This window comes from Trifolium pratense, linkage group LG1 (genome assembly GCF_020283565.1).
Source record: "Trifolium pratense cultivar HEN17-A07 linkage group LG1, ARS_RC_1.1, whole genome shotgun sequence".
NCBI classification, from domain to species: domain Eukaryota; kingdom Viridiplantae; phylum Streptophyta; class Magnoliopsida; order Fabales; family Fabaceae; genus Trifolium; species Trifolium pratense.
In genome coordinates this window covers 50,869,981-50,888,929 of record NC_060059.1, presented here as the reverse complement: position 1 = coordinate 50,888,929, position 18,949 = coordinate 50,869,981, and the positions used below count along the sequence as shown (strand labels likewise).

Genomic DNA, 18,949 nt, shown 5'->3' with positions numbered 1-18,949 from the left:
AAAAAAAAATACAATCATAAAAAAAAGATTCACATCGGTATATATTTTTTTTTGTCTAGATGATTTTATTTATTTAAATGAATTTTTAAAAATAACTTGCTCTTAATTCGTGGCATGACCTATTTTGAACCCTAATCATCCATCCACCAACAACACAATAAAACATATTAATTAATTTTTCGGACTCATGATTTTTTATGAAAAGTAACAATGAATAGAGAATTAGCATATGCACTCTCTTTTCTCTTCCTCTTAATACCATCTCTGTTTTGGTTCAACCTCGTTACCTTTGATCAACACTCTCTTTTTAGTTTTGATTTCTTGTCACATATAGCTCCAAATAATTCACAAAAATCGTTACCAATTGAAGTATGTGATTTTTCAAACGGCCAATGGGTATGGGATGAAAATTACAACTCACATCAATTGTATGATGAGAATTGTCCCTTCCTTGATCCCGGATTCCGGTGCCGGCAAAGCGGACGGAGAGATGAAGGCTTTCATAAATGGAGATGGCAACCAGATGATTGCCATCTTCCACGGTATGTGACTTACATGTTAATGTTAATTATTTTTTATCATCATGTTTTGCACCCTTTCTTACTTGTTGCATGTATTATGCATGCATAGTTATGTATGTGTTTGTATCGGTTATGTATTACTATTTCATTATTATTATGTGTTTTTTGTTATTTTGATATATAAGGTTAAACCTCTATTGCAAAAATCATGGCTTAATGTGAATTTCTATCCTTTTTGTGTTTTTGGAGAAGGGGTTTAATTTGAAAAAGTCAACAATGAGGAGAATATGAGGCCTTGTTTATAGAAACACTTGTGGACCATTAGTTCTTTCACATTTTTTATAGGGAGGTTTTATAGGGAGAAATTAGAAGAAAAATAAAATATATAAATCTTTCACATTTTTTATAGATTTTTTTTAAGCTCCACAAAATCATGTAGATCCCATATAAATTAGGTAAGGTTCATTTGAATGTTTTACCACATAAAAAATAATGTGTTAGAAAGTATTAGAGAATTTGTTATTAAATGGAGTTACTCGACTCAGCATACTTTATAAAATTTTATAGAAACTCAAATAAGTTATTAAGCGGGTAACTCAATTGTATTCAGGTCCATTTAACAAGTATGATACTATTTAGAAGTAATGATCAATATCTAGCTAATATCAACTTCTCTTGGTTCATTTTGAGTTGCTCAGATTCAATGCAAGTGATCTCCTAGAGAGGAATCGCAATGGTCGCATAGTGTTTGCAGGTGATTCAGTAGGCAGGAATCAATGGGAGTCTTTACTTTGCATGCTAACAAAAGGGGTCTCTAACATATCAAAAATATATGAAGTGAATGGAAGTCCCATAAGCAAACACAAGGGCTACCTAATCATGAAATTTGAGGAATACAACATGACAGTTGAGTATTATAGGGTACCCTTCTTGAACCCTACTGGTCGTCCACCACTCAACTCATCCGATGACATCAAAATGACCATCAGGCTTGATGAGTTGCATTGGCATTCAATTAAATGGAAGGGAGCTGATGTTCTTGTCTTCAATTCTGGTCATTGGTGGAACTCAGACAAAACTATCAAGTCGTAAGTATGCTGAATGTTTAGTGTATGTGCGCGCGCATGCCTCTTGCTTAAAACACCTTATGTGTTTCTACATAAGTGAACAATGAAAACTACAGTTGTTATTTTGAGATCATTTGATTTGGACGAGCCTTTCTTTTCTTCTAAAAAAAGCATTTTTCAGTGTTTGAAAAATGCAAAAGAATTTGTTTAGCAACTGAAAAGTTTGTAACAACTTAGTTTATGTGAAGATTGTTTTATTTAAATATATGCTTTTGATACATATAACACATCTAAACAAGCTCTATCATTTTGCAGAGGTATGTACTTCCAGGAAAAAGGGAAGGTAAATATGACTATGACAGTGGAAGAAGCTTTTAGGAGATCCTTACAAACATGGAAATCATGGGCATTGGGTAATCTAAATCCTATGAAGAGTTTCGTCTTCTTCCGTAGCTATTCCCCCGTTCATTACAGGCAAGTATGTTAACACATTTATGTGGTATTGATGATCACAAACTCAATTAAAAATATCATAAAGGAATCATGTCCATATTCACTGAGATGGTGAAAACTATACATATATGAAGTGATATATATGTATATGTAGTAACTGGTAAGGCTATAATTGGGGGAGGGTGGATGCAATTCAGAATTTGTTGCACAAAGGCTCAAACTTGAGTTAAAATCAAACAACTTAATTAGGTGTTTATATCATAAGTGCTAACCATATAAAAGTTTATATATAAATTAATTCTATAACAAGATAAATTAAAGACAAAGTGCTTTTGTATAAGGTATAAGATGTTTTTATGAATTATATTAGAGAGCATATGAAAATAAGTTGTTTCCATAAGCTCTCTCAAATTATCCCACAAGTACTTATGCCAGCAGATACACCTAAATAAGCCAATCCAAATGGACCTTAAAATTAAAAGCATATTAACTCACTTCATAACTCTTAATCAAATTTACTCATCCCATTTTAGTAATCACTTCAGAGTACTTTGGATAAGAGTCTGTACAGTGAAATTGCAGGAACGGCACATGGAATGAAGGAGGAAACTGCGACAAGGACATGGAACCAGAAAATGACCCTACAAAACTCGAAACTGAACCGTATTACAACATATTTATATCTGATGCTGTTAAAGAGATGCAATATGGAAGCTGGAAAGTCAACTTTCTGAACATCACATATCTTTCGGAGTTGAGGAAAGATGGCCACCCTTCCAAATATCGGGAACCAGGCACTCCGCCTGATGCTCCTCAGGATTGTAGCCACTGGTGTTTACCTGGAGTGCCCGACACGTGGAACAGACTTATCTATGCCCAACTCCTCTCTAAGAAATTTGGCAGCAACAAAGATTTTTCAGAAAGAGAAGAACGAAGCTGATCAAATTTTCATCAGACCAGGAAGAATGTTAAGATATGTTAGCTATACATAAATTTTCATTGCTTCTGATCATTTAGCTTCATCCACTTCTTCATCTAAATCCACATCATTGGTTTTCATTTGCTTCACTTTCTCAAGCTGCCTCAAGAGATCCAACCTTTCTGGTGCATAAGTGGACGGAATCTGCAAGGAAGAAGATATATCGAATTCTTATGACGTGATGATAAGAGATTTAAAATTTGAATACAAGATCAGAAAGAAGTAGAAAATCAGAATGTGTATACCATGGATGGTACATATCTCTGAATAGCAGCTATCATGGCTGCATGCCCAACGGCAGTAACCTGTGTAAAGTAACCATTGTACTTCTTAGCAGGCAACATCTAATATTGGGAAAATGGTAATATGATATAGCAAACAAGTTCATTTCCTTCTCTGTTCTCTCTTTACATTTTCTATAAGCAGAAAGTTCTTTTACTTCCACTTAAATATTTATAAGGAGCAGAAGATATGAACAATTTTTCATACCATGGTTTTATATTAGGTTATCTTTTAAGAATAATTTCTTATATCTTAGGCTATCTCTTCTGATTAGTTTTCATGTCTCTTAGTTTGAACAAGGCGGGATTTAGAGGCCTAGCCTCCTTTGAACAGGATCTTTTTACTATGAATTAATAGTCGGCTTCACTAACAAGAACAGGACATGCTATTCGGATATAGTTGATAAATAAGAACAATCATAAAGGTGTTCAACTCACTGGAATTAGCATTAAAACACCGATAGGAACAACCGTAGCCATGTCGGTTAAGGTTCTTTTAAGTACTTTCTTCTCCTTCTCAGTCAATTCATCACCTATTAAAGTCCTTCTGACCAAACCCGTTGCAGCACCAACATCGATAGCAAGAAGTTGAGTTCCTTGCCAGGCATCCTGCGTTCCTCTCCAGACATCCTGTGTATTAAGTAGCAGACTTTAGATCTCAGATGTTAGAGACAAGAACTAACCTATAACTTACTTTAATTGCCAATTATTATCATATATATTTGAGCAGGGAACAATGTTAAAATTATCAGAAATGCTACACAACACATATGGGATAATTTTTCTTCTAGTTTAAAAGACATGGGGTGAAGAAACAAATTTCCAGCTTCATCTGATCAAGGTGATCATGCGGATGAGTTCATAAACCAAGATAATATTTGCAAGAAAGAAAAATGTCAGACTAAATCATACCGTTCCTGTTTGTTTTAAACTATCAAAAGATTTCTGTAAGATACTTTCTTTCGTCTGAACTCTCACCATCTGAACATCTCCAGCATCACCACTATAACGGGCCCTATCGTCACTGATCACCAAATCCTGTTAAAGCAATACATACACTCATTTAAATAAGCCTTCAAGGGAATAAAATTTGGGAAAAATGGGCAGATAAAGTAGTCAATACAAATGGCATGCAGATTTAGTCACAAGTTAATAGAGTAGCTTGAAGCGGAGTGTTGTAAGGAAAATTATTTTTAGATAAAATATTTCATCCTTTTCTTTTTCTTTTGCTTGTATAACCACCATGATGTTGTGTAATTTTTATTTCCTTGTTTCTCCATTACCATGTATTAGTATTCATGTACAATGGTCTATATATTAGAGCCTCTAGTTTGTAACTTATAACATCTTCAATATTCAAATAATTCAGACCTTTGAAGCGAATAATAATAATAATAATAATAATAATAATAATAATAATAATAATAATAATAATAATAACAGTAATAATAATAATAATAATAATGCAACATCTAAGTAAAAAGGAGTTATTCAATAAGACCATAAGTTCAATCTTTTGAGTCATCAAATTCAAATGGTTTAGATGCACCTCATTATTTTCTGATTGATAGGCACTTCTTTGAACCCTTTTCTCAAGTTCCATCAGCTCATTTCTTAGAAGCTCGAAGCGGTGGATTTCATTGGATTCTTGGTCGACAACACCTACATTTGGTGCAGACTGTTCAATATAATTTTCCTGCAAACAAGATAGCAAGTCCATATTACTCAAACCTCAACCAAGTATTCACAAACGAAGCACTGTTCTATTCAAGTTCATGTAAATTTCAAGAAAAATAAATGTATTGTAAGCTTCAATAGAATTCTGACATTGCAAATTTGATTTTGGAGTTACTAACAGCCCACCATATTTTTAGTAATGAGAGAAGAACTTAAAAACCAGTTTTTTTGTTGTGTGAGTGGGGAGGGGAGGGGCGGGAGTGCGCCAGTCTAACCAAAATAAAGCATACAAATGAGCTTCTTAAATTCTTGAAATAGGCTTGTGTTAGGTCAATTCCAATTCGGCGCCAAATAATATGTAGTAATTTATAACCAAATCTAGTTGGTAACATTAAACTAAAATAAAAAGATCTAGTTGGTAACTAATCAGCAAAATTCAGACTATCCAACACTTGGTATGGCAACGTTTAGCTTTGGGTTTTTGAAAGCACTTGCTCCCCATAAAATTCAAATATTTAGTGAACTCTACTTCAACTTTTCCTGTTATTATTTTTGTTTCCAAATGTTAGTAGATTAAAAGCATCCTAAATTTCTTACAACACTACAATCTTTAACTAAAATCATACACACAAAAAACATCTCAGCGCTAAATGCATAATATGGTATTTGCAACCATCGAAAGCAGCAATAACTTGAAGTGATAAGGCAAAGAGCCCTGGTGATAGAAAGGTTCAATGTCTCAAGTTCCCTGACGCAGAGAAGGTTGCATGAAGTGGCACCTGATGTGGCTGCCTAGGCTTGGAGGAAGTGTCATAGAGAGGTTCATGCCTCCAGAGACAGGGTTACAGTGGCCATGTTTCCTTGATGCAGCAAAAGAGCTGTATCGTGAAATTTCAGGATGACTCAATTATCCTCACTAAAACACACTACTCAGTGGTTATTGGGTATCTAATCAAAAGATATTTCTCGTTGCATCTTTCCAAGACATCTAGTCACTTTTTTAAATGAGTTTTCTATTTACCACCGACAATTATTCTGAAAACAAAGATAATCTTAGATGTGGCAGCAGCAATCAAACATAGTTTTACTTTCATGTCGATTTAGAAATGACTAACATTGGACAACAAGATCATTGTTGAAATATGATATAGCAGTAGTAAAACATGATTGTGACAAACATCAAATACTAATACATTATTGAAATAAAAGCAAACCAAATAGGCAATTCTATTTTCACAAAAGATACGAAAAGAAATGATAAGGATGATAATGTATACATAAGAATCGACATCTGGTTCCAGGTCCGGCTTTCTGTTGACTGGAGGTACAAAGATGCCCCAGAATCCACGAGATTTTCCAATTTGTCTGAAAAAGACATGTGCAACTTTTACATAGAGTTAAACAGAATATAACATTTACCAACAACAAAAGAAAGTAATATCTGGCGGTGTAATTTTCTTATTAGAAGCCAGTAAATAGATATGATAAAAATATGCCTTGATACCTTTTGCTCCTGTCCACCCTTACATTGTCATTCCTGTTTTTCCCTTTTATTAGCCTGTCCTCTTCACCAACCGGTTTGATGGTTTGAGCACTATTAACTCCCTGAATGAGTGTAATAGAAGGTACCATTCAGTACAAGCAAGATAACATGAATCACAGTTCCAAGAAAGGATAACATCAAGTCCAACCCACATTACTCCACTATTTTGAAAAAGAAAATTATAAATGAACCTTAAATGCCATGGCAAAATGCAAACAGTATCCAAGCATACTACTAAACTATTATCCAATCTTCACCAAGATTTTAAAGCAAAGACGAATGAGCCCAAGAAGGCAAGATCTATGACTAGGTACAAAGGCAAAGGGGTGAGGGCACCTAATAAAGTAAGTTTTTATTGAAAGAGATGCATGTTTTTAGGCCTTCCAAACATATTTGGCATCATATTAGTTTATTAGTTTTTGAGTTATTAGTACCAAAATGGCACCTGAAGGTCAATGAACGCCAAGTGGTCCTTCCGCTAATATTAATCTTTTCGGAGCCAATTAATGCCTCATATAAAAGAGGACAAATGCAATGTCAATTATGTCTTTACAATACTGAAGTATACATTCACGCCTACTTAAATTATCAGCCCCATCATTGTTATGTTGATCAGTCAATCTACTTTTATCAACAAATGCAAAACTTGTAAGAGAACCATTTGGCAGTAAAAACCCAAAAACAAGATTCCCATTTCAGGAAAAAATAGAAGAGTTAATGTACTTTCAACGTAAGAAATCTATGATGCACTATTGCAGGAATGGGTAAGGTCGGATGTGGAGGGTATTGTGTACCTCTTGCAGAGAATCAGCTTTTGCTCTGAAAGACGCCTCCAGGAATTCAGCTTCTTTCTTAAGTTTTCGTATTTTTTCCAAGTCAGAACAGGCTGCTTTCAAATGCTCTTTTCCAGAACTAGTGCTTGACACATGCAATTCTTGAAGCAAATTTTCAAGTTTTATCACAGCTTCTTCAACACTTTTCAATGCCTGAAATTAAAGGCATAAACAAGAACATGATACATCAATCAAGGTTCGGGATCCATCTAAAGTACAAAGAATATCCTTAGGTTTGGTATGAAGTATAAGATTAGGAATTTATACAATACTGAAAAGGAGAGGACAAAGCTGCCATACAATTTATTGTTCGGTTACTAAATTATTATGAGTGTATGAATAGGTGTGCAGAAAGACCTAGTTCTTTCTTTTCTTCAAACATTTTTTTAAACTTAATTTCCCTAATTTTTCTCTTATTTATACAACTGTTTCATTTCCTATTCAAAATCCACTATGAGGGCACGTTGTTAATTTGATTCGTATAGGAGAATTAATGCACCAGTCAATTGGATATGAAAAAAAGTCAGGGGAAGGAGAGAAAAATTATAGAAATTTGAATGCAAAAAGATATATATTATATTTATATTCTTAAACTTAAGAGATGCTTAAAGAAAAGAAACAATTGGGTTTTCAGACCAAATGAAAAGATGTAGTTTGCTAATATACTCATTCTGAAAAGCAATTGGGGGTCACACATTCAATAACTCTTTGTATTTTATTATTCAATCAGTAAGGTTTTCCAATTATTATTCAATCAGTAGCATTTTCCAATTATTATGACTTCTATGTATGGAGGTTACAGCATTCAATAACTCTTGGACTTTGTTTGAAAGTTAATTATTGGAGAGGAAGACATTGGAGGGTTAAGTCTATATTTTGATATATATTTGATTTTGTTTTTAAAAAAACTTTGAATAACACGATAAATGCTCATATAATACTTCAACTGCATCTAATTCACATTGGAGGGCTAAGTCTATATTTTGATATATATTTGATTTCATTTTTTAAAAAAAACTTTGAAAGAATAACACGATAAATGATCAAATAATATTTAAATTGCACTTAATTCATTTCTAAAACATTTTTTCGTATCCTTATTTTAAAAAACAAAAATAAGCCCTCCCTTTCCCTCCAAAAATCAATAAGCAAACAAAGCCTAGGTGTTGACTTTTTACGATTCCTTTACGTCATTTATATGGATCAATTCAGAAAAATCTAAATCCATCCTTTCATTAATTTCATATCATTGAAAACAAAAACAAAGGTATGTATTCTACTGTTTCTATAACAAATCAGAAAGAGCAAAATCTAAATCCATCTTTTCATTAATTTCATACCATTGAAAACAAATAAATCCACACAGGAGATCTCCAAAATCTATAAATATCAATTACTTAGGAACAATTGTATGAGAAAGGCATTAGTCAGAATATTAAGTTTGCATTTATTTTTTATTTTTATATATCCAACACTATATGTTGCTAACAGGTTGTTGGTATATAAGGTTTTTGTTTTCTTCCAAATCATCTTCAGCTTGGTGTTTATCTATCCACTCTAATAACATGTTGAGAAACAAGAGAATTTTAGTTTTAGGAGAAGAGGAGTAAACTAGGACATGATGGTTCAATAGAAATGTGATCAAACTTGTCTATAGTACCATAGATGTTGTTTTTTACTAAAAACAGCATGACAATTGAGATTCCTAAGCCAGGTATGAGGAGTTATAGACCTTTTTTTAATGGAAACAGCACTTGCTACAACACTTATAGTACTTTAGGTAAGTTGTGTCAGTAAATTAATACAATAATATATTTGTTATCTAACTTAAATTTAAGCTTGCCACTCAAACTGTGGACGTGGGAAATCTATCTGCATTGGATAGGATATTCTGCCGAGCCTTGTTAAATGTTTAGTGTACTGTACACATTGGATAATACGAGCTTATCCAAAAGGTAGATTTTTTCTCATATTTCTTATATACTATCTAGCCTTTTGCAGTGAACTAGCAGGATAGGATAAGACAGCATTATTGCCATTTTTCTCCCACCAATTTATGGTCACCAAACCCTACTACCACAAGCTCATATCTGACTCCACAACCACTATCTTCATCACCGGAACATTGTTGCTACCACCATCATGCCATTACAGCTATCTTCTGTCAACAGACCTACTAAGCCATGACTACCATTGTCTTTGCCAGGAACACCACTATTTGATCCCACCTCTATCACCAACTACTGTCTCAACCTTTGTCACTATTTCTACAGCTTTTGCTTTGGGTATCGATTTCAAGAAGAGGGAAAAATGCCTCAAACAAATATTTGTTTGAACTATCAACCATTTATATAATTGTTCACAAAAAATGGATGGTATAAGAGTTTATCAATTTTTACCTTATACCTTTATCCTATTTCATTCGGTACATTGGACAGGGATATAATAAACATAAGGGACCAAATTGAAACCTAAAATAAACATAAGGGACTAAATATGCAATTAAGCCTTATTTTATCAATTTGGGACATTTGGTACAAAACAATGGAGACTATAAGAGTTCATACTATTTAATTTAGTACATTGGATGAAATAGCATTAGTTTCTTATCACATCCAGCATTATCCCACCCTTTAAGCAAGATCAAGTGATTATAAATTTATAATAATACAGCAAATAGAGGATTAAAAAATCATGTTCAAAAATTTATTCTATCTAATATATAAACTGAACATATTAAAGGATAGAAAGGTAAGCCCAATCATGTCTAGTTTTACCCATGTTGCCAAATGGAGTTGTCCTATCATCTAGTTCATGTCAGAATAATAAAAATTAAGCCTACAATATCTAATTTACCAAACTTGGAAGAAGCGCCTATACTAAATGTATATGTTAAAAGCGGGAATCAAACCTCATCAAAAGAATCTGACCCTTTTATTGTTGACTGAATTTTGGATCTTTCTCTCTCAACTATTTTCTTGATATCACTCTCCAATGTCTTATCCCTGCATTAAATTAATGAAGATAATAAGTGGTACATCTTTTAGAATAAGAAACTCTTGGTGTAGAAAATCAGGTTTACAATCTCTGGAATTCCAGTAAAAACTATAAATAACAATGTGTTTATACATAAATAGCTTCAAGAAAATGTTGCCGTTGTACAAGGCAATTTGCTTGGGAACATTTTATCTGTCGTTCTTGTATGAAGGTTTAGGTACAAAACTAGCTCTATGGTAGAAAATGTTTTTGAAGTATAGTACAACCATTAAACACATTTCCATTAGATTCAATTTCCTTTCTTCATTCCTTCCTTTCTTTTCTAGTGAACGGACATTTGCCAACCAAATCTTATTGACAGGTCAATGATATATTAAAGCCAGAGTCACATATTAGAGAGGTAATCTAGCTTCTAGATTCAACTATTGATCTTCCATTTTGTTTCCTACATGCAATTACTCCATTATAAGCTCTGGAATTCCATTTGACAACCATAAACGGCAATTTTGGGGTGAAATGAACAAAAAATCCAATAATATCAAAACTGTGCCGCTACAGCTGCTATTTGACCACTATTGACGGCAATGCAGCCATTACTTAATGCGGCAACACATGGGGTTACACATAACGCCCAGGGGCACCTGCTACGGCTGCTATTTACTACACAGGAATGAACTTTGACATGTCTACTGTGAAGCAATAGCAACAAAACTTGACGTTGCTGAGAACAATTTCACAATCAATATTTTACCCCAAAAATGTGAAGTTTTTATGCCTGAATCTTGGTATCACTGAATATTCACATGCACCTAATGGAATGCAAAAAATACTGTAGAAGAAGACTTTGCCATATGCCTTACGTTATCATCCCAAGTTCCTCCATGCTCTTCATCAACTTGTTGTGCCTAACATAAAATAAAATTAGATACGTATAAGAATTTATCAAGTAAGATGCTAGTATTTCATTAAACTATAAATAAACATTTCTCTGGTTACCCTCTCGATAGAAACTCGGCTGCTTTTACATTTGAGGGACTCTCCAACCATGTGCTGTATTTAATAAAACTTTGCATCCAATGAGAGCAAACATCAAATGCTTGCTTCAGTGCTTCGGCATTTGGAGGACCTTCTGGTTTACTATGCCCATGCAACTGTTTTGTGATGCTGGTGATTCCTGGATAAAAAGGAAGCCAATCCAGCTCTTCACAAACTACCTATGCAGTTAAAGGACTTCCCCAGTTAAAAAACTTAATCAAGCAGATAAGTTAAATGCAAGGACCATGAATACTAACCTCAACATACAATTGATACGAACTAATAGATGAGAGCTGAGGATAGTATAAAACACTGCCCCCAATAAGATACCTGTAATAAATAGTCATATAAATAATTAATAAATGCACAAAAATCCATAGGATGCATAAACAAAGTTGAAGAGGTAGCTGTTGAAGTTGCAAGAATTATTATGATGATATTATGCATGTAAAGTTACTAACCTAAGTATACCTATTATATGAATCATCTGGTCAAATACTAGTTAGTACTACAACTAGTGTAGGCCCAACCATTGACTATTCATGACAAGACTCCTAGAACAATAAGAAACCACAATGGTAATAATACGTAGCAGAAATAGTACCTGATGGAATCTTCAATTGGATCATCGAGAGTATCAAAACCGTTTGCCAAAAGAAATGTTCGTGTACTTCTACCTAAAGCAATAAAGAATCCAAATATAGCCAAATCCTTCTCCAAAACCTGCACTATGCGAACTTTCAATTGAAGCCTTTTGATACATAAAACACAAATGAATGGAAAAGGATTGAGCTCTATTATGCTCAATTCAACTCATCTCTTTATTCTTTATATTTTATTTACATAAAGTGCTTTATCTTATATAAAGTAAACTTAGCTCAATTTTTATGCATATTCCTCCATATTGGGAAGGGAAAAAAAAATTATTTCCATCCAATACGCAATACTTTTGTTTTTTAAACCCTTCCAGAAAACAAATTTCAAGATCAAGAAAGTAATGATGTCCAGATATCAATACAATCAAAATAAATTATACAAGCACAGGCACAAGATTAGGCCTCACTTTGTTAATTTAACTGAAGTGTGGTCATTTCAAATGAATATCTATTCCTAGAAAATAAATCCAGCATCACCTATCTAGTAATGTCAAAACCATGATGTCTCCAAAACTGAGTATAACTAACCTCAATGCATTCAGATGTTGTCAGTCTTGACCATATTTTCTCCTTATCAATTGCTTGCTGCAGCTGCCTCTGAACAAGATTTACCCAGAAAACAACCTCTTCTGAACCCCACTCATCTTTTGCTCTACCAGCTGCAGCTCGAGGACCAAAATGTACAAGAAATTCTCTGTGTAGTCCAACATCCGTTATAGAATTATAAGCTTGACTTATAGGGATTAGACCAACCAGCATGTCCATCAAACTACCAGTTATCTCGGTACTCATGGAAAAGAATTGTGAGCAAGAAACTTTTGCTGGGCCAAGTTTAGCAATTGCAGCAATGCATGTAAGTGCAAGTAGGAGAAGTGATACATCACTTGCACTGCTCGAACCCTTACTCTTTTCATACCTAGGAGTTCAGTCAAAAAAGATCATTTATGCATTGTCTATAAATATAGCGAGGTGGAGCAAGAACAGAGCCGTAAAAGTCAACATCTCAATGTGTAGAAATGTCAAAAGAGAACATACAAAGCAATGGAAGAAGTAAAGCGTCCGTCTCCTTCAAACTTATTAACAAAGGATGTCACTACAGCTGGAACTTGCTCAGACCAAAACCATTCATATACTTCAGGCTGTTTCGCTGATAATTGTTCTCTAATTAAGCTCTCCAAGGGAGCAGATAACCTTAGTAAACTGGACCAATGCAACATTTACACTTGCGTTAGGCCCAAAGCAACAAGAGAGAGCACTATTAAATATTAAAACTAAACATATAAAGAAGGAATGAAAACAAGAAAATTATGAGACAGGGCAATACCAGTAAATCAAATATTGGGAGGTAGTCAAAACAGTTTATAAGTATACAGCCACTTTGTGTATTGGTAGAAAATTGAAAGTGATGTTTAATGTTTGTCTGTAATAAAACTTCCAGATTAAAGGTACAATACGGGTAATATATTTAAACTTTTAGATGATTTGCATAATGTTCAGTAAAACTCAGATTATCAGGGAAAAATATAAATTTTAAACTTCAAAATTTGACATTAAGAAGCTATATGAAATACATTTGAATGCTTAAAGCATCAAACGACTAAACAAATTATCTATCTGATGAATAATTTCGGGCAGACAGTCTAGTACAAAAGCAAAGAATTTCTATTTCCTTCTGATAAATATAAGTTTATTGCAAAAGAAACAAAAAAAATGAACCAAAATGCAAAGCAACATGCTACCTCCTTTGAACAAATACATTGACATTTCTATCTCTGCTATCATCTCGGGATGAAATTTCACTTGCAGCATGCAATAAGGAGTACACGGCAGCCTGAGAAAATATATGCAACCAGTTTCTCAGTTCTTAATAAATTTTGTAATATGATTAACATGATAGTAACAATTCTTGACCTCTTGTAGGCAATAAGGAAAACATTACCAAAACTCATTTATGATGAAGAATCGCCAACATATAACTTCCTTCCATCTTTACAACGGTATTCATTTGGAATATATTAGTTAACTCATAAATCAAGTTTAAATTTTAGGTAGCCAAATCTGGTCAACTCTTTTGACAGACTTGGTCTGACTTGAACAGACATGCAATTCTGATGGTGAATCAGCAAGTCCAGCTTAAAAGCTAAAAAATGACTCAAAACACAGGACTAATTGTGTTTCATTTTTTTTCAAAACTTCTTGATGCTGTTTTCACTCTCTGCGCTTCATTTTGTCCAGATTACATTATCTTTCATTTTGCCAAGGGGCTCTCTCAAACTGTAATTGAACACTTGACAAACAAAGCTTGTCTTCCACAAAAAGTGTCACTCTCTCACGGTGAAGTTTGCCCGAGTCTGCTACCAGCCTTCTGCGTTCGAAAACTCTAAAGGTGCATCCACACTGAGTCTGCCACTTGCCTGCACTAGAAAGCTTCCCCCACCCTCTGTTTTGTGCATTTGTCTCTCATTTGAAACAAAACCCACTCAAACAGATACCAGTATCATGGTTATGTTATTGTCCACTAATACAGAGCACACCCAGCGTTTTCCTTCATTATTTTGTAATCTGACATCGTGCTGTGCTTCTGCTTCCTCTGAGCTTCTGCTTCCTCTATTTAAGTAGCTTTTGCTCATAATTTTTTCCGAGGTTCTGTTTGTTATATGCTGATGCTTAATGTCTGATACTGATATCGGTTTGCTACTTTATTATGGAGTTAGGGTTAAGAGAAAGAAAATGCGATTTAGGGGGTTAAGAGATTAGATATGGGCAACCAGTTATACCAGTCTCGGTTTATATTAGGGATGGCAAAGTGGGATGGCCCCAAAATGTCACTCTGCACCTTGGCGGGGCCGTCCCATCAAACAAATTTAAATTTTTTTTTTTTATTCACATGAATCATAAAAGTTCATAGGTTGTTGCTCTTATTACCAACAAAAAAATGTTGAGTTATTCACATGATTTGTTACTCTTATTACCAACAAAAATTTCATAGGTTATTACTCTTTTATTTTTATTTTTTGTAATGCACAAGATTTCTCAGTAAAAATAATAAAAAAATTAGTAGTTTTCTTTTTTATTTAAAAAAAACTAACTTGCGGGCTGCTTGTATCCTCCCCACTTTTTTAGCAGGTTAAATGGGGCTAGCCAACTTAAGAGGCCGAGTTCAAAACATCAACTCAGCCCGCCTAAAATAGCAGTTTAAACGGGCCGGTACGGAGGGCTTGACCAGTTGTGCCATCCCTAGTTTATATAGGGGATTGAATCAAATTTGGGTCACCATTGGACATTGTATGAGGACTGTTCTTCAATTGTAAAAGGAACTATTCCACTTTCAGAGCAATAAGCTCTGATTTCATTGGTCCTCACCTTTCAATTTATTTTTCTCTCTTTCGATTCTTAATAACATATCTATTACAAAGAAATATAATATAGCAAAGAAGATTCAGCCAAATGACCCTAGTCCTAGATCTAAAAATATACAATACACATAATTGACTGAAGCTGGAGATTTAACTGCCTGATAGTCCATAATAAAGGAAGCAATATAAAAGACCTATAGCTAAATTTCATAAGTAGCCATTTAAATGCAACCCTCTAAATTTTGTTAATGGTTAAGCAATAAGGTCAACAATTTGTTGGATTAAAAATTTAAACCATTACTTCAAAATATTGAAACATAAAACACCTACTTAGGAATATTTACAAAAGGTGAAAAGAGAATGCGAAAAGTCAGTGAACTAATACCAATCCACACATTGTACACAGATATGTGGTCATGACATCAAAGAGTCATACCATACCCTTCCATCTCTACTAAATTGGCCTAGGGAGAAAATACTGCAGTTTTGTCATAAAGCATTGCCTCTCGATGACCATAAAGCAACAGTTTTTGTATCACAATTCACACTAATGCTTTTAACAGTTGGGTTGCCACATTGATGCTTTGTATATTTGTCCTAATGATGAATGAAGCAGACAAGTTTAAGTTATAAAAAATGAGTTTGGTATTATGGATAAAAGACTTAGTTCTAGATGTAGTTCTAGAGAGACACACAGTGAGTGACACTAGATGTAGTTCAAAGATGAAGTTCTATGAACTCCAATAACTATTCCCTCACGTACATGCCTACCAATGGAAAGCTTCTTCACATAACCATGCATGTTTTTGTCAAAAGACCAGCAAGGCATGCAAAATAAAACTTAGTCACACCTATTCCTTTTACAACTCATCTGGCACGTATTTGTCTAAACTCACAAGTGAAACAGAAGAACTATAGTCCATCACAAAGGCTGTCTGTCAAAATTTCATATTCACAAATGCATGTCATACTTCACAGATGATATTAATCCAACAATACTTGTTCAATAATTAAAGTCATGATGATACCTGACATGACAGTGCTTTCACCCATGCAGTTTGATCTACCCCAAGCCAAGCTGTTGAAAACCAGGATACACGTGAGTGCGATTTATGTTCTTTAATTGCCAGCTCATAAACCCTGGCTGCATCATATAAAGCTTGAACTAGTCCATCATAAAAGTTTTCCTCTTCGAGTGAACTATTCAGTTTCACCCTCATTTTTTCAAGGTTAGCACTGGTGTCAGCTTGTGAACTCCCATTGACAGTTGTACCATCATCAGAGGTGGCAAATGGTAACAAGTGTACACTCCTTCCAGTCTTAGAAAACGTTAAATAGTATTTTCTACAACCTACCAAACGATGACCCTTGCTAGATAGCATATCATGTCGTAAGAGACATCCCTTTCTTGAACTGCCCCATTTACTAAATAGTAGGCAATGCAAGTCTGACACTTTTCTCCCTACACAAGAGGAACCATTTGAAAGCCGACAATTCGAGGAGCTGCCAAAGACTTGCAATTAGAAACAGCACACACACATCCACACGCAAAACTAGGTACAAATACTAAGCTCAAAGGAATGCAATAGTTACTATGAAAAACAAAAGAGAACAAGGCCATGCTTATGGATAAAATCAAGTGAAACTATTTTCATATAAGCTATATACCTGTTTTCATAAACTATGGATGTTATAAGCAGTTTTATAAGCTGAAAACAGCTTATGGATGTCATAAGTTGTTTTATAAGCTGGAAACAGCTTATGGATCCATAAGTTGTTTTATAAGCTCCCCCAGACAGTCTCATTAACACTAAATAAACTCAAATAAGTCAATCCAATCAGACCTTAAGTTCAACCATACTATTGCCTATAGCACTGTAGCCAATATATTTGTAAATAGTGCAATATATAATAAAGATTTAAATCAAGTTAGTTTCAAAATATACTTTGCCAGTATACAACTGTAGCCACTAAAAGTCTAAAACTGGACAATACCACAAATTCATATTGTTACAATCTGAATTACTTGCAAAAAAAAATTCTCTACAACTTTTCCCCAATTTTTTTTTTTTTTGTCAAGTAGCCTAGATGCTAAAAATTCCACCCTTAAGGTGGATAAGTGGGATGACCGGGGTTCGAAACCCGACCCCTGCATATAATGCAATGTCCCTGCAACTGAGCTAAGCTCACGGGACAACTTTTCCCCCCAATTCTTTTAAAAGAGCACAGTAAACCATCAAATTGGACCGTGTCTCTGTAACTCGCTCCCAAATAGGTCCTGGACACTTTCAATATCTCAAATTAGTCTTTTTTCAAACTTTCTCAATTTAGTCCCTCCGTGAACATCTGTTTCACTTACTATCAAATAAGTCTCTCTTCATTCACTTTCTATCCACAAAAAAAAAAAAAAAAAAACTAAGTATTGAAGAAAATTGAAAATAGGCAAAACAAAAGGGAAAGGAAAAGTTCAACGGTTACAGTTTCAGTGAGGAATTTTGTCAAACAATTCATGTGCACGGAAAATTAAACCTAGCTTCATCGCTATCACTGATTCAACAAAGAGGAACCGTAGTAACATATTGATACAAACAAGGATAGAGAAATGAATTACCTTAACGATAGAAAATTGTTGGTGCTATGCGATTTAACTGCCATGTAATGGATGAAGAAGAATTTGGAGATAAAATAATTAAGCTTGTGTTGTGTTGTGTTAACTAAAGAGATAGATAGAACTTAGAAAGATGGAACAAGAAAAGAGTGAAATAGAGAGGAAGAAGAGGTTGCGTGGTTCGAAATAGACATGGAAATAAAGAAACACTAAAATTAATGTAGGAAATGATGACGTAGCATGAGGTGTGTGCTTTATCTGAATATACGTGGATAACTCACAACAACACCAATGTTTGTGTTCTGTCTTCTTAAAATAAATATTAAATAATACTCCCTCCGTCCCGAATTATAAGAGAAAATAAAAAAATCATATTTATTAAGAAAAAGTAAAATATGAAAATTTTAAATATGTTTTTGTGAGTTTTCTTTGAAATAAGTTGCATAGGAAGATGTAAAAATAAATTTTATTGGTTGTTGTTTATTGAGAAAAGGGTAAAGAGAGAAAATTAAATTCAATTTGCATTTAATTTTATGAGAATATGGGAAAAAAATTCTTGAAAATGACTTTCTCCCTTATAATTTGGGACAAAAAAAATGGGTTTTTTTCTCTTATAATTTAGGACGGAGGGAGTAAATATTTCTTACGAGTGTCCGTCCGAGGTCCGACGTTCGAATCTCAACTTCTGCATATGATATGATATGCCATATCCTATATATATCTTTATATAATCTCTATAATATACATTTAGTTATAAGTCCTTTAATATTCTTTTTTTAGAAACTCTCTATATTGTTTTTTTAAAAAAAACTCTAATAGTCTATTTTAATTATTGCTTAAGTGGCATTCAATTAGTGCTACTCTAATAATATTATTATTTTTTTTAAAAAAAAAGGTATTCTAATATTATATTTTTTTAGAAACTCTAATATTATATTTTAAT

At 33.8% G+C, this 18,949-nt stretch overlaps 2 protein-coding genes across 2 annotated transcripts; one reads left to right on the top strand and one right to left on the bottom strand.

Moving 5' to 3' along the window:
- Positions 1-210: 210 nt before the first annotated feature.
- On the top strand, positions 211-2,981 carry LOC123895967 (protein trichome birefringence-like 8). The gene is made up of 4 exons (XM_045946431.1): positions 211-542; positions 1,220-1,609; positions 1,904-2,062; positions 2,624-2,981. The coding sequence occupies exons 1-4, from the start codon at positions 211-213 to the stop codon at positions 2,979-2,981; spliced, it is 1,239 nt and encodes a 412-aa protein (XP_045802387.1).
- Positions 2,357-18,303, bottom strand: LOC123903267. Its single transcript, XM_045953220.1, has 18 exons — positions 18,010-18,303; positions 16,427-16,901; positions 13,782-13,873; positions 13,078-13,242; positions 12,571-12,958; positions 11,991-12,109; positions 11,644-11,716; positions 11,348-11,565; positions 11,212-11,256; positions 10,266-10,359; positions 7,316-7,507; positions 6,483-6,583; positions 6,256-6,343; positions 4,851-4,997; positions 4,214-4,339; positions 3,740-3,931; positions 3,266-3,325; positions 2,357-3,164 (listed from the first exon to the last, which is right to left on the bottom strand). Exons 1-18 carry the CDS (start codon positions 18,051-18,053, stop codon positions 3,051-3,053), a joined length of 2,733 nt encoding a protein of 910 aa, XP_045809176.1. The 5' UTR covers positions 18,054-18,303; the 3' UTR covers positions 2,357-3,050.
- Between the last annotated feature and the right edge of the window lie 646 nt (positions 18,304-18,949).